This window comes from Odocoileus virginianus, unplaced genomic scaffold (assembly GCF_023699985.2).
Source record: "Odocoileus virginianus isolate 20LAN1187 ecotype Illinois unplaced genomic scaffold, Ovbor_1.2 Unplaced_Contig_2, whole genome shotgun sequence".
In the NCBI taxonomy this organism is placed as follows: Eukaryota; Metazoa; Chordata; class Mammalia; order Artiodactyla; family Cervidae; genus Odocoileus; species Odocoileus virginianus.
Window position 1 is genome coordinate 218,049 of NW_027224319.1, and position 21,978 is coordinate 240,026.

General features: G+C 44.5%; 1 protein-coding gene and 1 long non-coding RNA gene across 20 annotated transcripts in view; one reads left to right on the forward strand and one right to left on the reverse strand.

Annotated features, from left to right (window-relative positions):
* The window catches only part of TMCC1 (transmembrane and coiled-coil domain family 1), a 151,737-nt gene that overhangs the window by 116,000 nt on the left and 13,759 nt on the right, over positions 1-21,978 (forward strand). For 18 of the 19 annotated variants that reach the window (XM_070463300.1, XM_070463308.1, XM_070463297.1 and 15 more), the window contains one exon: positions 11,778-12,709. In XM_070463300.1, the coding sequence (XP_070319401.1) occupies positions 11,778-12,709 (932 nt within the window). Of the gene's footprint in view, positions 1-1,431; positions 1,649-11,777; positions 12,710-21,978 lie in introns of those variants that run through there. The other variant, XM_020872614.2, reaches the window with a different exon arrangement.
* Positions 269-21,570, reverse strand: LOC110124182 (uncharacterized). The gene is made up of 4 exons (XR_002309690.2): positions 21,365-21,570; positions 13,797-13,910; positions 10,788-10,956; positions 269-1,023 (listed from the first exon to the last, which is right to left on the reverse strand). It is a non-coding gene; the product is annotated as an uncharacterized lncRNA (long non-coding RNA).

Sequence of the window (21,978 nt, forward strand, 5' to 3'; positions counted from 1 at the left end):
TTTCTTTGTAAAGGACCAGATAATAGATAGTTTAGGCTTTGAGAGCCACAAGAGTACTCTATTATAATTCTTTTAGTTTGTTTGTTTTTGTTCTTAAAACTCTAAAAATTGAGAGGTCTTTTATAAGAACCTTGTTAAAACAGACAGAATTAGACAATTGATTTTTAATTAGATACTTTACAAAAATAAAAACTACAGATTCAAATGTTAAAGGTTTTATTCAAAGGAAAAATTGTGACTCTCATACAAAATGAACATGTGTCAAAGATTTTATTTGTCTCACTAATTCACCAATTATTAGGAAGCAGTAAGATATTAAAATGAGAATTGGACTTAAGGAAGTTTATATTCTCTACCAGACAAAATTGATCTGTATTTCATCACCAGCACTATCCACAAGGTAATTTCCATCTCTACAGTTTAAAGATAATCTAGCCAGAGACAAAGATGCAGAATTTATACTATCAGATAACTCCAGAATATCTGATAGACAACACCGGGTAGTCCCTTGAAAGGACACTTAAATTTTTTTTTCTTTTTTTTTTTTTTTAACCACTTCAGTGTTTCACAGTTTCTGCTGACAACCTCCCATCCCTCTTGTGATCATAAATAATTTACAAAGATTTTTCTCGATCACAAAATAGTTGGTCTCTTTAGATTTGACCTGATTATTGCAGTAAGAGTGCTAATTAATCACACAGGCGTCCTTAATGGGTTGTTTTAGGGTAAATCCCACAGTGACTTTTTCAGGGCAGGAACAGTCTCTTGAAGACATTTTATTCTTTCATGCAATATCGTGAGTATTCAATAAATAGTATGTGATGGTACAGGAGCTGAGCTCAGGTTTATGATTGTGGTGTTTTAATCTGTTACTTAAACTTCAGAGAGCTTATTGCTTTTCATTCAGAAGCTTTTTTTGCCTCTTGTCCATAGTGAAAAAGACTTCAGGGTCTTGTGCTCTGCACCAGAAGTCTTTCTGAAGTCTTTCTCTTGCTCAGTTTTCATTTAAATGACTTTGTAAACCTAAAATGAAAAATAAGAGAGGAAACATTAGAAAAGCATAGAAATTTGTCCTGGCAATCTTTTAGTCTTCTGTTGAAACATGGATAGAATCCTAAATCCTAAATAGAATCCTATTTAGAATATTTTTCACCTCCTTGAACTGTTCTCTGGTTGTCAATGAAAGCACAAATGTGGATGGTGAATGAACGTCCTGTAGCTTTAAGCCCAGCCCGTTGGATGCTTTTGTCTTTTATAAAAAATGCTCACAGCTTGGAGAAGAGCGACAGATACTGTGTGTGATCTGCGGTCTCAAACTGTTCATTTGCATTCAGCTCTAGCAAACTGTGCCCACACCCAGGCCATGCGCGTGCGCGTACACACACACACACACACACACTCACACACTCACTCTCTCTCTCTCTCACACACGGATGCTTGTTTGGCAGAAGCTTTCTGTTTGTTCAGCACAGAGTCCTTCCTCCCTGGCTCCCCAGTGTAGAAAGCTCTAAGAGTTGATGCGGGAGACAGAAGCGGAACAGTACGCAGGCCGAGGAGGGCACTGCAGGGGATTGGCTATGCAGGGATGTTGATGTGGTGTGGCTGTACCTGCCTGTTCTGTGAAAGGCACTTCTCTGAGGCTGTGAAGGTGAGAAGCCCAGGGATCAACTAGAAGCTTCATTTCGGCTGGCTGTTGGTGGGGGAAGGCACTCCCAGTGGTAGCTGTCCTCATTTACCGCGTTATTCTCGGAAACCAAGTATGTGCAGCCGTGACAGACTCTGCCACAGCTCGTCTGCAGTTTGGAAGCTGGGACAAATGGAAAGAGCTTATAGCCAAAAGAGGTTGTGATTGTTTGCGCGATCCAAGCTTGCACTGGCAGTGCACAAATGAAGGATGAGCTTTGTGGCAAGCAAAATCAGCAGACTGCCTGACAGGGGGCTTTGGTAAGATAAATGTGTCACTTATGTTTTGGGTCTCCGCCCCCCCCCCCAGCCCCCTCCCCTTTTTTTGTTTTTGTTTGTTGTTGTTTATACTTTTCTGTATCTGCTACATAGAATTGCCTCTTAGCAATGACTAAAACATTTTGCAGATTCACATTTGATAGAAAGGGATACCCGAGGGAGCCAGAAAGGAAGCCATTATTTCTGGTCATTCAGTTCTGTGACCTTCAGAAATAGTCATCAGGTTTTCTCAGATATTCATGAAGTGGTAGAAGCTAGGAATTTCCAGACCAAAGAACACTAACAATTAGATAGCCTTTTTCTTCTTTGAACAGTCATAATTAACCACCACCACCACCCCCACCCCTCCTCCCTCCCCCCCCCCGCTTTTTTCAGCTTTCCCTGTGGCCTGAAGTGAAGAAGAAAAAAGAAAGGCTCTGCGCTCTTATTTAATTGTTGCCACTGGCACAGTAGTAGGCTGAGAATTATAAGTGTGGAGGTGGAGGGAGGCAGGTTGAGGAGTCTGCTGTTTTCCTAGCTGTGCGTTGGTGGGTGTTTTGTCTTCGATTCATTATCATTGCTGCTCAGTATCAAGTGGTTGGTTAGTGCTTCATCCCTTCGCCTGCACTGTGATGTCATCCCTTCTGTGTTCTCGTTCGTACCGTTTTCCTTGCCAGACCCAGTTCCATCATTATGAGTCCTTCTTTTACTGTTAATACACATTAGCATTTTTTAGAGAAAAGAAAGATAAAGATATTTTTCTCTTTAAAATCTAGCACTGGCTTTCAGCAAATTTTGGAGTCTGGATTTGGGGCTGTTTAATAAGCATGAGTTTGAGCAACCTCCAGGAGTTGGTGATGGACAGGGAAGCCCAGCGAGCCGCAGTCCATGGGGTCACAAAGAGTCGGACATGACTGAGCAACTGAACTGGACTGAATAAGCATTTTTATTGCAAGTTAAAGAAATAGTTACACTAGGTCAGTGAAATCTTACCAGAATCACCTTGCTCTAATCTGCTCTAAGTTGGATCCTGTTTCTTGTGTTTTGCTGAGCACGAAGGTTTATCCTTCCCCACCCTTTCTTAGGCAAGTACTGCTGGATGGTGTGGTGACTTGTTTTATTAGCCTACCTCAGACCTTGTCCTTGAGCCCCTCTTCTATTCAATAGAGAGAGCCAAGTTTTCTAGCTGCTTAGAGTGGGCAGAGAAAAGATCCATTGACACCTGGCTTTTTGCTGACTCACTGCTTATATAAGCCTTGTAAATACAGCTATCCATACACTCCATTTGGTTACTGGGCAGGTGGCCCCTTCTTGTTTTCTGGTCTTTACTTCTCTCATCCCATCCCTGTGCTTCTTCCTTAAACGTTTTTGATAACACAGTCTCAGTCTTTGACCAGGTGAGTTGTGAGAAGCAATGAATAGACAAATCTTTTTCCTCTTTTTGAATTGTCAGCTTAACTGTGTTGTTTCATCTTGATTATGATCATTCAAATTCTATATTTTGTTGGCACATGAGACTTATAGTAATAATACTTCTCTTCCTTTGTGGCCCAGTTAAGTAACAACTTCCTTTTCTGTCTTTGAGAACTCAGTTTCAATGCCCCTGTTCAAAGCATTACTCTGTGACCTTCCAATCTAAAGTAGGTTTCTCTGCCTTACATTACTCCTTTTCTCACAGCACTCTGTCCTTTTTCTTTGTAGCACTTTTCGCAATATATGTTATTTGATCACTGGTTTTTCTCTACCACTTTTCCCAACTTAGCCCTAAGCATCATGAAGGAAGAGACTTTGTTTTGTCTGTCAGTCTATGCCCAGGCACCTAGCAGAACGCCTGCTGAGAGCTGAAGAAAGGACAGTAGGCAGTACCGCAGGTGTGAAGACCCTGTGGTGACGTTGACCAAAAAACGCTCGTCAGAGTTGCGACTTGAGTTTTATTTGGGAACAAAGTGAGGACTATAGCCTGGGAGACAGTCGCTCAGATAGCTGTGAGGAACTACTCCAAAGGGAAGGGTGGTGTTAGTCTATGTGTGATTTTGGTAAAAGGGGATTCAAGCATACATTTTTACAGATGATTGCTGCTAGTCTAGAGAAGGTTACTGCTGGTCACGTGAGAAGCAGGTGCCTTCACTAGTGATTTTAGTGCTTTTCTAGATCTGAAAAGATGCAGGAACTTGGGATCATAAAATCTTTTCCTGAAAAGTATCTTTAACTATCTGAAGGCCAGTTCTGCCAGTTTTTCCCAGAGCACAGAGTCCCTCATTCTTGATCTCTGGTCTGAAACGCTTTCAGAAAGGATGTGAAGACCAGCAATCACAGTGGCCAGTGACCTCATCTTTGTAGAGGCAGATGGCGAACAATACCTGTTCATCCACTGTGAGAGAAGACAGGATGAGCAGCAGTGCCTGAAAAAGGCCAGAGTGTCTAGAGTGGGAGGCACACGCTATAAGATGAAGCTAGAGAGAGATCCAGGGCCTAGTCACGTAGGACTTTGTTGACCAAGTTCAGGTTCATGTTCTTAATACTTCAAGTATGGAAAGCTACTAAAATAATGTAGGGGTTGGGTAGTTTAGGACTTCTTTTTTTTATATTAAAATCTTTAGTTTAATTGAGGGTCTACATGAGTGCAGATAGATCAGTCAGTGTGAGTGATTCAGGAGAGAGAGGACAAGATTTTGTCCTAAGAGTTTGACAGTTGAAATAAGTAGAGATGGGTGGTGAGTATTATACTTTGATGGAAATTTGGAAAAGAATGGATAGGACTGGGTATTGGATTGGATACAGGTAGAAGGCAGGTGATGTCGAGGATGATTCCTGGGCTTTGGCATGGTTTGGTTTTGGCTTGTGTGACCTGATGGATAGGTCTTCCCAGGTGGCTCAGTGGTAAAGAACCTGCCTGCCAATGCAGGAGACACAGGAGATGTGGGTTTGATCCCTGGGTCAGGAAGATCCCCTGGAGAAGGAAATGGCAACCCACTCCAATATTCTTGCCTGGGAAATCCCATGAACAGAGGAGCCTGGTGGGCCACAGTCCATGGGGTTGCAAAGACTCAGATGCAACTAAGTGATTGAGCATGCACTGAAATCCATACTAGTCACATATTTATGCTATTTTTTTCATAGTAGAATTTTAAATTTTTTAATTTTTTGTTCACAGTATTTTTAATTGATGTGTTTAATTTAGTTCTTTTTTTAAGTTACTGCTGTCCCATTATAACTCTGAAGTATCAGCTAGATTATATCCATTACGTTCTATTTGAGAACGTTGATTTATATATCATCCATTGTAAGGACTTTAGCTTTTACTCTGACCAATGTGTGGAGCCACCGGAAAGTTACACATTTAAAAGACTGTTGTTGTGATCTGACTTAGGTTTTTAAGGACTGCTGAAATATTTTTGACTGTAAAAATATAGCTGTAATAGTGTAGGAGATGATTGCAGTCATGCAGGGAAGAGCTGATAGTGTCGTGGACCAGAGTGGCAGCAGCTGAGACACAGTGAGAAGCAGGCAGGTTCTGCGAGTAGAGCCCGGAACACTGTCTGCAGCAGCGTAGTGTGCGTCGCGGCGACAGCGCTGGCTCTGCTGCCAGGCTGCCCGAGTTCACGCAGTGGCTTGGCCACTTCTTTCCTTTGTGATCGTGGACGACGTAAACTCTTTATGCTTCATGATCACATGGATCAGTAAAGTAGCCGTGATCGAGATGGAGAAGACTGCAGGGAGATGTCAGGAGCTCGGTTTTGTACGTAGTAAATTTGAAGTGATGTTAGACATCCAAGTAGAGATAGTGAGTGGGTAGGTGGGTATATGAGTGTAGAGTTAAGGGAGGTATGGGCTACGGTATACATTTGGAAGCTGTTAGCAAATGCATTATATTTAAGACCATTTTAAGAGAAAGAAGAATAATCAAGCCATAAAATGGAGTTGGGGGTGTACAGTTTATACAACGCCTCCTTAGAGCTTTTTACTCCACATGTAAGCCTAACAATAGCCAGTTCAGAGAACTAGATTATCACAAACCACGTGGAGCTTTCCAGAGTCTTTCGTTCCTTTTTATACTTTTGTTTTATCAGAATTGCTTGAAATAAACAGGATTAACCTGAGGCTTAGAAATCTTCTGTCTTAATTAGACTGTGTCCTGAGAGTGTTTGTGGGACGTTAACTTGTAAAGGGGAGCTCATTGGTGGCAGTTTTACAGACTCGCTTATCCAGACATGGGTTTTATTGATAGATGCATTCTTAAATCCTCAGCAGTGAAAGCATTTATCTTTGTCACTTGCTTCTTTTGCTTGTTAACGCCTGCTCAAAAACTAGAAACTCACTTTAGTATTAGCAGATCTGTGTGCTTCAAACTAGTCATTCTTCTTTCTGAGGATTTATGAGAAAGATTTTTTAAAAACCCGTACCCCAAGTCACTTTCTTTTTCACAAAAGTTAAAACCTTAAAATTAGAAGGAAACAGGGATCATCTGTTCCAACTGTCAGTGTATCCTCATGTGACAGTTTTAACATGCAGCCATGAAGTCTCTGCTTGGACATTTCCAGTGGCCATGACCTGATACTTGAAACCTCTTGGTTAAGTTGAACAATGAATCTGTGCTTACAAAAACAGCTCCTAACCATAAAAAAAGCAGCATATAGTTTTACACTTAGACCATCAGTGCTGTGGTTGTAGATTGCCTATGATCTCTTTCTATTCTTTCCTTTCTTTCTCTTCCTCCCTTCGTCCCCTCCCCCTCCCTGGGCTCTCATGAATCTATCAAATCCACACATCAGGCCTGAAGTTCACCTGGCAGAGTTGATCCTCAGTGCTGTATTTCACACAAGCCAGGAAGGCAGTTCTCCAGTGAGGGAGCATTCTGCGCAGCAGTCCTGGATTCCATAATGGATTCTTTGCAGTGGGGCGGGAGCAGGGTGGGCCAGAGAGGATGTTAATCATCTCAACACATATTTGACTCAGGCAGTAGCTTTTCCTCAGCAGCCTTGGAGGAATGTGTATCATCTGTTGGAAGCTGTTTTTCTTACAAAAATTCTGACCTTTGTTCCATTCATAGTCGCATAGTCTCAGTCACTGCATGGCGTATGAGGTCTAAAAGGATCCTTTGAAGGACACGCTGGCGAGCATTTATATAGAACCCTTACTGGATATTTTCTTTGCCTAGGCATTGCAATACCTTCTCGGGGCACAAAGATGAGTGATGACCCCTCCCCCGCAGGAACCATCAGAAGCAGAAGCAGAACAGAATGCAGAAGCAGCATGCTCAAACAGTGCTGTCAGCATAATGTGACTGACAGAGTGATGCAGGTGCAGAGATGTGTGGGGATGGGAAGGAAGAGCCATGACTCCAGGGGCTCCCCTGGTGGCTCCAGCAGTAAAGAACCTGCCTGCAACGCAGGAGACCCAAGTTCCATCCCTGGATTGGGAAGATCCCCTAGGGGAAGAAATGCCAACCCACTCCAGTATTCTTGCCTGGAGAATTCCCATGAACAGAGGAGCCTGGCGGGCTACAGTCCATGGGGTCTCAAAGAGTCGGGCACGACTTGAGTGACTGCACACATGAATCCAGCTGGGAACAGGAAGCTGTCAGGACAGATTCCTGGAAGGAGGTTATGCCTGGCCTGGGCCCCCTTCAGCCGGGAAAGGAAAAGAGATGGTGCTCTTGAAGGCAGAAGGCTAGAGGTGTGAAACTGTGGGCCCTGGCAAAAGAGCTGCATTCCAGGTGTGCCCGTAGCATACACAGAATCAGATGGAAAACTTCCATTATTCCCAAGTGACCCATGGTACAGTTTTGGTTTGTTCTGTTTTTTTTGGTCACAATTTTGCTGGGGCATATGGTGGGAATCAGCAGCTCCAAAGCTAGTGAGCAAACCCCACCAGAGTTCACATTTCAGTGAATTGTCACATACGCAGTATCACCCACGAGATGATTTTACAACTGTGTTTTTCATGAAGATAGACCTGAAAAGTGCTGGAGTAGAAAAGACAGTGGAGTCTTAAGTGGTTCTCCCCAGAAAAGGGCTGTTTGAGACAAACCGGACTCGTAGCACCAAGTTCACAGGTGACCAGGATTATTGTCATGAGTATTACTTGTATATCAGTGCTTTTTCAAGCTGTTTGTGAGTGTGATTTTGTGTGCATTAGTACTATCCCTGTTGTACAGTTGACGAAACAAACACAGACGTTGAACAACTTGCCTAGTGTTGCGTGTCTAGTAAGTAGCAAAGCCAGTTTTGAATCTGAGCAGTTTATGCCAGAACCCGTGCTTCCCTGCTATAGGAACTGTAGCCAGATTTAATAGTCTTGTTTTTCTGATCTGTGCCTTTTCCTGTTAAGAAAACCCTCTCCTGTTTTCCACTACTGCCTTCTGAAAAGGTTTAAAATGTTCTTTTCATATTGGCAATTTAGTTGTTTTTCTGGAGTGAAGTAGTAATGAAATTTTACTTTGTTAGATGTGGAGAGCCTCGTACACTAGCAAAGACTTTTGGGAAAGCGAACTTTGCAGCTGGTACATTTACAACTCATGGCTAAGTCAGCCCTTCCAGTGCTAAGTATTCAGGCCACCAAGGACTTGGTTCACAGCACTGTCGATACCAGGAGAGCTTTCCCACCCCTGTCCTGTAATTCTGCAGTTCAGTATATCTTTCTCTTTGTTCCTTTTTCTTTCTGCCCCCTCCCTTCTCCCGATTTCTCTTGCTCTTCTTCCTTTTTAATAATAGTACCTGCCCAAATTGGGAAGAGTTACTGGGTAACCCAGGGATTCATGGTTTCAAGTGTAAACTACCCTTGTGCTGAAACTGAGGGTTAGTCTTCTTTGTTGAGGCTGCAGACAGTGGATTCTGTCAGCTGTATTCTCGCAGGCATATTGCTGATGCTAAGGGGGAATCAGGCACGCGAAGGACGCAGTGGGGCTCCAGACAACCCAGATAGAGAAGTCAGAGTAGAGAGAGTCTGGGTTATCTCTTCAGTTGCTGTGCAGGGAAGTAAGATCACATCTAAACTGTGATCATTTGTAAATAAATATATTGAACCTTTATGTAGGTTTTTGCAATTGTAGCGATGGAATCAAACCTTGATTCTGAGAGCAAGGTCCTAGGTCCTGTTCTATCACACGGGGAACAGTATCCAGTATTCTGTGATAAACCACGATGGAAGACAAGGTGTATCTGTGCGTATAGCGGAGTCACTGCTCCACAGCAGAAATGAGACATCGTTGTGAATTAGATGTAGTTCAAAAAACAAATCATAAACACGTTTAAAACAGCTCGATTCTAGTCCCAGCGCTCTCTTTTGAGCAGTACGATCCGTGTGTGTCCTCCCAGAGTAACAGTGACACTTGATTTCCACGGCGACACTTCACACACACAGGATGCGTAGAAGTTGATATTCAGATTGATAAGAAAGAGCCTAAGAAAACTAGACCATGCATAAGCTTGTGGTCCTCAATCTAGAGGTGTTTCGGATTTGCCTTCCTTGCACTGTGATGGATGGGGAGCTGTCAAGCATAAGCACACAGTCAGGGTCATGTAACTATATGCACGGTAGTTACAGGGTCTGAAATCCCATTCAGCGAGAAGAGCACGGCGTGGGAGCTCTGTGCAGCCTGAGAGAGTGACCCTGAGGCCCTGGGCCGGGTGGGTTTCCAGGAGCCTCTGCTCTACCTCTGGGCAGCTCGATTAGCTGGGACCCTGGCTCGTCTTCCCCTCTGCTGCCTTCCCCCCGGCCCTTCCACGCTGATTCTCAGGCACCTCGCGATGATCAGGGTGGATGGAGAAGGGGCCCGGCACGGTTATCGTGCTCGTCCCTGACTCTTGTGCACGTTCGCTTTGTTAGTGGAGCATAATGTCATTTTTGTTACTCGTTTCAGTTATAGATTATCTTTTGCTTTTATTTCAGCATACAGTAGTTCACATCTGTTCATCTGGAAGGAAAATAATACTGTTTGCTATTCACATCAGTAGTAATAGATTGAACCCAGTCGCAAACTGCATGTGTCTTAGAGATCGGCATGGTCCCTGCTCAGACCGCAAACTGAGGAGGTACAGCCAGGATGGGAAAGGGAGGATGAGCCTCTAGACCGACAAGTTAATAGTCAGCATTTCATGAACATTTCAGACTTGGCGTATTACTGTTACTACAAAATTATCGTCGGCCTTTCAGAATATGAGAATAACCTATATATAGTTCTTGCTACCACCTTGCTTACTGGTAAACAAGATTAGGGATGGGAAAGAATGTGCCCCTCTTTCTCCAGGATGGTGAAGTTGTACATTGTTGCTCCTAGTGGGAATTTTTATTGCCCCACAATGGTTATTTCATTATTTCTTACTGTTACTGCTCAATAGAGCAGTGTCTACAGCCTTTTTGCATGGTTGCCATTGTTCAGTCGCTCAGATGTGTCGACTCTTTGTGATTCCACGGACCGCAGCACGCAGGCTTTCCTGTCCTTCACTATCTCTTGGAGCTTGCTCAAACTCGTGTCCATTGAGTCAGTGATGCCATCCAACCATCTCATCCTTTTTTTGCATGGGCCCTGCCCCAGTTCATCACCACAGGCCACATCCAGGCACACCTTCTTGAAGGGCTTTTTTCTCGTGATTTGGAGAAACACAACCTTCTCTTAGCTTTGGCCTGGTATCTTTGAAGTATGATAGTTGAAGTTCTCAAATCTGAACAATTTGTCTTCTTCTTTGGCTCCCTTGAATGGTTGCATGCACACACACCAGAAGATAGTCATTGTATGTGTTTTGGAGTCCCTTGCCTAATAAAAATTCTTGAGTGGACAGAGGGCAAAAAATTTGAGCTTCACAAGGAAGGTCTGAACTTAGTCCCTGACTTGTTTAATTACTTACCTCTTCTGTCTCTGTCCCAGATGGTTCATGTTACCTTGCCCAAGTTTATCACAGCTACTTGTGATTTGGGCTTTTAACTTTCAAGCCCATACCATGTTCATGCTTGCCACTTTCAGCAGGACCTTCCCGTTCTCCCCTTCACATGCCTCCAACTTCCAATTTAATGTCCCTGTTGGAACAGACAGAATGATTCTGTACCCCTTGATATAGTTTGATTAAAAAGACACTGTGATAACAGTTGGATTTTTGGATTTTTATATGTAGCCACTTAAGTTAACCTTTCTCACCGGCATTTTCAGATGACTGTAATCTGAAAGCAAGAATTGGAATACAGTGATGTGTGAATACAGAGGCAGTTTTCTTACGATTAAATTGAAATGCAGGTGTACTATGTTGTACATAGATACACTTCTGAACACAAGTATGTGTGCTGAGTGTGAATTAATTCATGCTTTAAACTCATTAGGAGAGTTTTATTATATAAAGGAATACTGTAAGAAATCCTCTAGCAGAAGACGAATACCTTTTGCACAGATCCCAGCTTCTGCAAATCTTTTCTCCTGTATTTGTTTTGCTTGAAGTAAAGTGTACTTGTTTGGGGACAGTATCCAAGCGGGCAAGGAGGCTGGTACAGGACAGGAGGAGTTGGGTCAGCACTGTGTGCTGAGTGGGCATCCCCGCTGGCTCAGCGGTAAAGAATCCACCTGCCAATGCAGGAGGTGTGGGTTCAATCCCTGGGTGGGAAGATCCCCTGGAGGAGGAAATGGCAACCTGCTCCAGTATTCTTGCCTGTAGAATCCCATGGACAGAGGAGCCTGGTGGGCTCCAGTCCACGGGGTCGCAAAGAGTCGGATACGACTGAGTAACTTGAACAATTAGAACACTCTGTGCTGAGTAGGTGAATTTTTTCAGTACACTGGGGCCCATCGATGGTGATAGAGCGGGTCCTCCTGGGCTCCTTCTAACCTCCCCCTCTTGCTTTCACACCAGATCGAGCGGTTGGAAGTAAGCAGCCTCGCCCAGACCTCCAGTGCGGTGGCCTCCAGCACAGATGGCAGCCTTCACACAGACTCGGTGGATGGAACCCCAGACCCTCAGCGCACAAAGGCTGCTATTGCCCACCTGCAACAGAAGATCCTGAAGCTCACGGAACAAATCAAGATTGCACAGACGGCCCGGGACGACAATGTGGCCGAGTACCTGAAGCTGGCCAACAGCGCAGACAAGCAGCAGGCCGCCCGCATCAAGCAGGTCTTTGAGAAGAAGAACCAGAAATCAGCCCAGACCATCCAGCAGCTGCAGAAGAAGCTCGAACACTACCACCGGAAGCTCCGGGAGGTGGAGCAGAATGGGATCCCCCGGCAGCCAAAGGACGTCTTCAGGGACATGCACCAGGGGCTGAAGGACGTGGGCGCCAAGGTGACTGGCTTCAGCGAAGGCGTGGTGGACAGCGTCAAGGGCGGGCTGTCCAGCTTCTCCCAGGCAACCCACTCAGCCGCCGGGGCCGTGGTCTCCAAGCCCAGGGAGATCGCGTCTCTCATTCGGAATAAGTTTGGCAGCGCCGACAACATCCCCAGCCTGAAGGACTCTTTAGAGGAAGGGCAGGTGGACGAGCCGGGGAAGGCGTTGGGGGCCATTTCCACCTTTCAGTCCAGCCCCAAGTATGGGAGTGAGGAAGACTGTTCCAGCGCCACCTCGGGCTCAGTGGGTGCCAACAGCACTGCCGGCCTCGCCGTAGGAGCGTCCAGCTCCAGAACCAACACCCTGGACATGCAGAGCTCAGGACTCGATGCACTGCTCCACGAGGTCCAGGAGATCCGGGAAACACAGGCCCGACTCGAGGAATCCTTTGAGACCCTCAAGGAACATTATCAGAGGGACTATTCGCTAATAATGCAGGCCTTACAGGAGGAGCGATATAGGTAAGTGATACGGAATTCAAGTTCTAAATACATGATAGTATCTATGTTAACATGCTCCTCTCTCGATTCATCCCACCCTCTTCCTCTCCTCCCGTGTCCACAAGTCTGTTCTCTGTGTCTGCAGAGATGCAGCTTTAAAAGGTCTGTGTAGAGAGTCTTTCTCTGGAGCATCCACAGCACTTTAGATACGTTGTGTGATGTTGGCATGAGTTCTCCTCATAGAGAGCAAAAGAGAAGCCAGAAGAGTTAAATGACTCCCAAGATCGCAAACCCATCACTGTAGCCCTCCCGTCTTCAACTTCCAAACGGAGCCCAGGCTTTCTAAGGCATTCCACCTACTTTCTTACAATCCCAGTATCACAAACCATTGCAGCCCATAGCTCTACTGCATGAAACTGAAAAGATCTATAACCCTCTGAACTCTGTAGAAGTCAAAGATAGAACCCAGCCAAAATGTACTGAACCTTGTAGATATTTGACTTTAAACACACTTATCTGGGCAATTGATACAGAAAGATTGAGACTGGAAATAAATCTAGATACGCCTGTCTGTTACTTCCATGAATTGGCAGCTCTTCGAATGAGAGTGGACTTAAACATGAAACGGTTCTACAGTAGTTAGAAAATTCTCCAAGGGCTGAGTGCTTTGAGTCATAATCTGTGCTCAGGGTAGGAGCTGGTCTCTTCTTTGTGTTTCATATCACACACTGTATTCATGTTAGACCAGTCTTAGCCAGCCTCCACATGTGTGTCTTTTCCTCTGCGTTTCCATCGCATGCATGCAACGCAGTAGAAATACTATCCAGCTGGTGCTGTCAGCCAGAGACAGGCCACCTCTCTGAGACAGACGTAAGGGCCAGTATTACAGGAGCCACGCGTCCTGCTAACAGCCACAGGTTAGGCCCTAAAGGCTTGCGTCTGGTCCTGTCCCGCTTCCGTCTGGAGTCGCAGAACTTTTACTGTCGTGTCAAGGATTGAACAGTTTCTTAAGGTCCCTTTACCTCTTGGGGAAAGAAAAATAATAAAAGTGATTTTTTTTAAGTTTGCTTTTACGAGGTAATTTCAGGGCCTGAGATTAATTGCTCACCTGTTCAGTTAGTTCTGAGAGGAGTTAGAGCAGCAAGCTCCTTGCAGGTGGTAAAAATGTCACTCAGTCCTACCTCTTATCTTCACTCTTCTGTCCTTCAATTCTGACTTAAGACTTGAAGGGAGGAGAAAAGAGAAGTGTGGGAGAGAGAGATTAAGTTCTAAAAGCAAGTGAATGACTGTTCTTATGTCATTGTTTTATATATTCTTTAATATACTTAGATGAAGAGGGAAATGGCAGCCTACCCCAGTATTCTTGCCTGGAAAATTCCATGGACAGAGGAACCTGGCAGGCTACATACAGTTGATGAAGTTGCAAAGAGTCTGACATAACTGAGCGCACACACAGAGTATACTCAGAAAACAGTATCTAAAGCAGTGAGCACTCTAACACATACTCAGATTCTAAAAACACCTGATACTTTGTACCACCTTAAGCCTAATTCCCAGGTTCAAATTCTAGTTCTGCCACTTGCTAATCTTGAAAACTGGACAAGATTCTTAACCTTTCTAAGTCTTGATTTCCTCATCTCTAACATAGAAATAGTAATAGTCCTTTATAGGCTGATTGTGCCATTTAAATGAAATAACTTACGCACAGCACGTAGCTCAGTGCCTGGCTCCGTAGTGCTTGATTGATGTTAGGTAGCAGCTGCTCCTGCTGCTATTAAAATACATTGCCCTGAACATGGAGACCTGGGCGTTCCATGGTCAGTTGCTCAGAAAAACAACTGCCTGCTTTGCCCTCTTTATTTTGAAAGGATAGCAAAACATTCCAGTTTTTAAATTCTTCCAGAGCTTAAAATTCATATAGAGTTTGTTATGCCTTCAAGTCTGGTGTAGGCCAGTGTGAGAAAATCAGGGAGTTGAAAAACAAGTCTCCCAAGGCCACCTCTGTGTCCATTTAAAATAATTCACAGACAGGACAGAACTTTTAGCTCCTCATTAGTACCTCATTAAAAGAATCACATCCAAGCCACTTGTGACGTAAGGTGAAGTGTACTTCTTTCACTGCATTTTGGATTCTTGGTAGTAAGTGAATGCCTAGTTTTCTGGAATGAAGAGAGAATAAAGGGAACTTGGGAATTTTCAAAAACTGAAGGGGCATGAGGAAGACATATCTGTCACATCACTTCAGCTTGAGAGGGGTCTTCTTTTTTTAAACGAAATCTTTTTTTTTTTTCCCAAGAAAAGCAGTGGAAAAGTCAACAACTGTTTTACTCAATTATTTTGATGCACCAGTATTTCCATGTATAGAGCAATAAGGGAATTCTCCTCTATTCCATATGTCTTTACACGGTTAATATATTTATCTAATTTTGTTGGTCTTTGGACTGTTTTACATAAATGAGATTTCCGCCACGGATTGTAGTGTATTCTTTAAGGCACGACAGCTTTTCACATTTTAAGCATTTTTGCCACATTTCTCTCCCTTCTTTTAACAGAGTAGTACGTTGAATCTGACGTGATTGGAAATAGCTGACAACAGTAGTATTCTAGCTTAGAAGGATACTCTCAGCCCAGTGAAGGTAGAAGCGTACATGCTTCTGCAGTCAGTGGTCCTGGGCAGCCTGCTTGTTGCACTTCTGTCAGCTGCCTTTTCAGTTTGTTCTTTCTCCTTTCCACCTTCTCCACACTCTGAGTGAGCTGCCTGCAGCAGCCTCTCTCCATGGATTGCTATTTCTACTCTGTTCCAGGCTTGGAAAGGATAGACTTATGAGACTCTTCTGTGACCAAGAAACCCGTTAATGTCCATGGCTGCTCTCGATGGGTTTCTGCTTATTTTCTCTGCTTTAGTTTGTTTTACTAACATCTGAGTTGACAGGAGGGAGGCCAGGCACAGTGTTAAAGGGGAAGGAAGAGGACTGTACCTCTGGCAGCATTCGGTAAACTCCTCCGATGCCCACTGTGCTAGCTGTTTCCTGCATATTTGCTGATCCTCACGGTGGACCTGTAGGTACACTGTACCCGATTTTGTGTGCTCAGTCGCTCAATCATGTCCGACTCTTTGCAGCCCCGCAGACTATAGCCCTCCAGGCTCCTCTGTCCATGGGATTTTCCAGGCAAGAATACTGGAGTGGGTTGCCATTTCCTTCTCCAAGGGATCTTCCCAACCCAGGGATCAAACCCACATCTCCTGCATTGGCAGGTGGGTTCTTTACCTCTGAGCCACCTGGGAAACCCTAAACCCAAGTTTACAGATGAGGAAATTGAAACCCAGTGAAGTTTTAAATTTTGCCAAAGATTATTCTGTAAATGGTAAAGCCAGGAATCACACCCAGTTTAATGTGACTCGAGAGCCTGGGATCTCTTCATCCCAGGACAAGTGTTTTCCCAAAGTCAACCCTGAAATCTGTCTGATTGACAGACTAACCTAGAGTCTAGCTCTAAGAAGCATGAATTTTAGGGCCTTTTTGAAGACCCAGTGTCTGTTTCTGTAAAAGTTCTCCCTATTTTTAACATATTCTATAAAATTCTGTGAATGCACAAGCTCTGGAAAGTTTTCTCAAGCTTGTACAACACTTTAGGTGAATAATAAGGGACCCCTACTTAAGTAAACCTCCATTACCCCATCCTGATTTCCCCCTTTTCAGAGTCCATTCTCAACACCATCAGTCAGTTCACTGGTGAGTGCTTCCCATAGGTCTTACCCCAGTGAATTGCACCAGGGAAAAGAGTTTTGCCCAAGATCATCTTCTTTGGAATCATCAGAATTACTCAGAAACCTCTCTTCACCCACATGATTGTGCCACGAGTGGAGTTTGTCTTCACCACACACACTTAGCCCAGGCAGTCTGTGTCGCAGAGCTTGGATCTGAACTCTGCCTCAACCTTGGGCCCCTAACTAGGTGTTTAGTCTTTGCGCTTTGCTTTGGACTCTCAGATATGAGTGGGATTGTATGTCTGAGAAGGCAGGAGACAAGATATATAGCCTTTTTTTTTTTTTTTTAAAGTGATGGGATCTGTGCTGACATCAGATTCTCTTTGTCCATCTAATCTCTTCATCCCGTTAGAGTATTATTACATATTGATTCAGTGGCAACTGGGTTCACTTTACTTCAGAGATAGAGGGGGCCCTTAGATATCTAGTGTAACCTCATTCCACAGATGAGTCCCCTGAGACCCAGAAAGATAAAGTGACTTCTGCCAGGTCACAAGTAAAATGGTTTAACATATATTTAATTCGCTGCTAAAAGCTGGAGGTTTAGCCCTGTTCCCAAATTGAGTGTACCATGTTGAGCTACTGTAGGAAGAAGTTTCGCTGTGGCAGAGTGCATTGAAACCAGGAGACAGCTAGGAAAACAGTCCATCAGTAATCTTACAGGTTTGTTTTGTCGTTTTTCCCATAGGGAATCTGACCCAGAATTTTGCTCAGCTACTGCCTGCATGAAGGCAGGCAAAAAAGCCTCCTGGTGTTGATGAGCAATAATGCCATTTGAAAGCTTCTATTTTAAGAGGATTGCTGTTCTTTGGAAATCGGCTTCTGAGACTGTTTGTATTAAGCCCAGGGGTATTTTAAGTCGCACTGAGTCATTAGAGCAGAAGTACAGAAGGAGCCCGTCCCCATGAGCAGCTGTCACACACTGCGGGGCAGTTGGCAGCGAGGCCCAGCCGGCTCGGCGCCGGCCACTGGACTGCTAACCAGAGAGGCTGTTGTTAAGTGTGAATTTATTTTACTATCACTGGGCGTAAGACAGAGATACGGTCAGATACAGCTGTGGTAGCCCCATATTCCTTGGGTTAAACCCGTCTCTCAACTGTCAGTCAATCTGAGAGTCTGCAGAGGGTATGCAGACCAGGTTTGGCTGTAAGCTTGAAATAGAAACTGAAAATATTGGCTCAAATTGGTTCTTCATTTATAAGAGGGGAAAAAAGCCCAACTGAGAAGTGCACCTAGGAGACAGAGCTTCATTCAGAGGGCAAGATCTTCCATCTGAGAGACTTTTCATGCAGATGCGCTCCTCCCAGATTAGCCCCGGAGAGGTGATGAAGTGGGAGTGGGAGGGAAGAAGGACGGACGGGGAGGGCGAGCAAATAAAGCCATGGCTTTGTTAATTAATAGGGTTGGACAGGCCTGAATTAGCTGCCAGTTCTGATGCTGATGAGTGCTGTGACCCGTGTGGCTCACCTAAGCCCAGTTTCCTCCCTAAACACAAGGTACTGGTGTCTATGGTGCAGGGTTGTGGTGATTACTAAAGGAGGCAGTGTCTTGGGGGCAGCCAGGATGGTGTGAACAGTGCCAGGATATCAGAAAGTTGTCGTCACCGTCTCCCCCTGTAGCCTTTATTTATTCCCTCTGTGCTTGAGGCATCTGCTGCTTTTCATCTTTTAAGATAATGCACTGCCTCTCCTGAAAGCTGGGGGGACTGGTTGTTATTGACTGGGAACTGAAACTGTGCTTTTTCCTTTTCAACTGAAGGCTAGTGGAGTCTTTCCTAGCCTCTTTTTGGGCCTCGACATAACTAAGGGAACAAAACGTAAGGAGGGGAAATCGGTTTGCTTCCCCCCAGTTCAGCCAGGGGCACCTTCAGGCTCCCACTGCGCGTCCTGTCTCCAGCACCACCACCACCACCACCACCACCACCACCACCACCACCACCACCCAGCATCTGCCCATTCTCCAGCCTGTCAGAAACCGCCTCGGGTCTCTAGGACGCCTGGGGAGATAATGCACTCATCTGCTGCCATGGTTGCCTGTTGGTTGGCCTGGGACCTAGTCCTTCCTGTTCCTCTCAATACCTGTTCCACAAGATTCTTCAGCCATCCTGTCCCAGTGACCTGTTGCCCAATCAGGGAAGCCCCACAGGCTCTCAGAGATGGCTCCAGACTCAGCCACACCCAGAGTGGAGGTGCATTCCCAACTGTGCGCTCACCCAGCTCTCTCACTCGTCAGGAATGCGGCCCAAAGAGCCCTGGCTTGTCTTTGATCTAGGAAGGTGCCTACTGTGTTGACTAATCCAATGGATGAATTGGACCAGTTTCCAGGACCAGCTGGGAATTTCCACTTTCCAAGACCAGTATCCATTTATGCATTGTAAACCTGCAGCAGAATCTAGATGTCTTCTTGACTGTCTCCTGATACAAAATGTTTTTGGTGTTAAATAAAAATTTGAAAAAAAAATTTTTTTTTTTTAAGTTTTATTTTATTTATTGGACACACAGCCTGTGGGATCTTAGTTCCCCAACCAGGTATCAAACCCATGTCCCCTGCATTGGAAGCTCAGAGTCTGAACCACTGGACCACCAGGGAAGTCCAAAATTTGAAAAAAGAAATTTTAATTAATTTTAAAATAAAAAAAATAAATAAGCTTGGGGGGAGGGGGAAAGTAGGTTGCCTAAGGGTGAAGCACCCCACTGGTGAACTTAACCCAGATGGATTCTTGTGGTCAGACTAGATTAGACTCAGATCCTGTTGTTAAAAGCCTGGAATAAATTTCTCTGAATTCCTTTTGGGAAAAAAAAATCTAGATGTATTTTAATACTTTGTAGACAGAGCAGTTGCATCTTGGTGGGGAAGAATTTCGCCTCCTCAAATACGATATACTCTACTTTTTTCAGAAAAGATCTTTCCATGTTCAGGCTTTCTGTTTACTAAATAGTTAAGCTCAAATCATATTTAGCTGTCAACGTTCCATTTGAGTTGTAATGATTTAGGAAGGACTTTTAAGTTAGAAGTCTCAAAATGAGATTATTTATCTTATGCTATGTGTTCCATGTTAAATCACATGAAAAGCATGTGCCAGTCAAAATCACATACTAGTAGGGTCAAGAACACCCACCCCTCATGTCCACAGAGAGTTTAAGCAGTGCCATATAAAGGGGTTACAAGTCCCTTACAGGGAGTTCTTGATTTTAAAAAATAATACATGAAAGGCTGATTCACAGTTTACTTCCCCTTTTTTCACCCTCTGCTGTTTTGGCATTAACATTTAAGGAGAGAATGGAGGTGTTCTTTGTATGAATTCCCTAGGTATCTGACTTCTCCATTTTAGAATTCAGACTGGAAGTAAACACTGAATGATAAAGGGAGCAAAAGAGTTTATAATATTCAAAATGGGAGGAGTGGAAAGTTGGTGAGAGTATTTTCTTCCTTCCTTTCATTGTTTAGATTTTTCATTTGACTAACAGTATGGAGTGGGGTGGAAGTTATAAATAAAGACAATAATAAAATCTAAACAGCAAGAAGCATGAAGCAAGCAATTCTCATCCTCTTACACCTCACTAGCAGGGGAAAGTTGTGGCATTTTTTTCTCAGCCTCCCCTTTCTAAGTTAACATCTCGAAGTACCTCCCAGCGAGGAAGGATGTGAGGATTACTGAGCAGTGTCTTGATGAGTCTCCAAGGCAGACACTGCACAATAAAAAGGCATAGTGGGCCAGGTGGCTATTGTTCTCGTTATCTTTGCTGGCGTTTTTGATGTTTCGATGCTTACAGTGATTAATTGGTTAGACTGAACCCTAAACTCCTCCACCCCGCATGCTCCACCACCCCAAATAATACCACATCACTTTTTACTGGGCTCTTTGGGCTAGTCTGTTTGCAGACTGTAATTTCACATGTTTATGTAAGTTTCTCAGGCTGGAAGCACTGAAAAAAAATATTTGAGTAGAAGTGGCTAAGCCTGGTCAGGTTTGTGCTTTTCAATTTGCAGGTTGTGAAAAGAGCTGAGGGACCAACTTCCCTGACCCAGGTGGGAAAATTAGGGAAAATGTTTTAGTAATAACAGGCCAGTCGAGCTCTTTCAGGGAACTGAGACAGCCCAGAGGGCGGCATTGCACGGCACCAGGGGCATCTTGCCAACCTCTCTGTTCATCACATTTGGCAAAAGCCTCAAAGTATATGGCTTTCTCCGTCTCCTCCCTGGCGGTCCCTGCAGATTGGAGGTGCTTTACTACTGTGGTAACCCAGACACAACTGTTTGTGTGAGTGTGATAGGATTTCCACTGCACAACAACAGCTGCAACTTTTCTGTTCTTTCAGAAAGTCATCATTCTCCAGGTAATTCTTGTGACTTGAAGAGGGGAAACAAACGCTGGTAGTTACTAGTGGATGAATTAAGGGGGCCGTTTCAACTGGACCCTTTGTGGGTTTTGCCTCACCCCTGAATTCTGCAGCTTTGTGTCACCTCCGCTAGGCTCGTAACCTGTCTGTGTCTCCTCTCTGTGTCTCGTCTGTTGCGAAATGGAGCGCTTCTGCTTACACCAGAGCTACTTGGCTAGTTAGCTACCTGCTAATAAAGCGCTGTCTTTGGGAGCAACAGTTACATTTTCCCATTCAGGAAGACTCAGCCTGAGGGGATGTTGCTGTTAATTCCCATGTAACTGTGAGTAAATTGTTCAGCTTCTGAAAGCCTTCCTTTTCTGCAAGGGCATGGTAACCCAGGGTAAGGATTAACACTTTCAACTCAACTCTTTCTGGAGGTTTGCAAAGACCCAGTATAATTTATTCAAGAGACTTTGCCTCACACACATACACAACACATGCCATGAAAGGAAGGCGGATAGGAGAGTTTTTACCAATTTAAAGGACAGCTTGGAACAGGCCAGCTAGTTCAGTTAGTTGAGTCACCTGGTGGACTTGAGCCAGGGAGATGGCCGGAGCCGTTGGTGTGCTTGTGCTGGCCCTCCCGATGAGGAGGCAAGAAGTAGGAGTTTTGTGCCCAGCGTGGAGAAGGACAGAATGCCTGCCCCGTAAACCCACTTGTGTGATGTCATAGGGAAAGCGTGAATATACATGAATATACTGGGAGTGCTGAAAATTCTGGAATATGTGAAACTGAGAACATGGAGACAGATGAAGAAATGAAAGATTAAAGAATCAGAAGCAGGAAGCCGTGAACAGTGGAGCCATGTAGCACTTGGCGATTGACAAGCAGTCCCCTGGAACCAGCTCACCAGAGCTTGGACCTTTTTTTTTTTTGCCAGGCATTTGTCATCTATCTCCTGTGTAATCCTCACAGCCACCCTTGGGAGGAGACAGACGACTTAACAGGTGAACAGAGTCACTCACACTGGTGTTCTTCAGAGTCAGGATTTGAGTCTGAAGCCTGGATGAGCAGATCCATGGTCTGGGGCAAACTATGACAGCGTAAAAACATTTTCAAGTGAAAAAAAGGTACAAAGCAGAAGCAGTGAAGGTGGAGGGCCTTTAGATATAATGTGAAGTGAACAAAATTCAGTCCT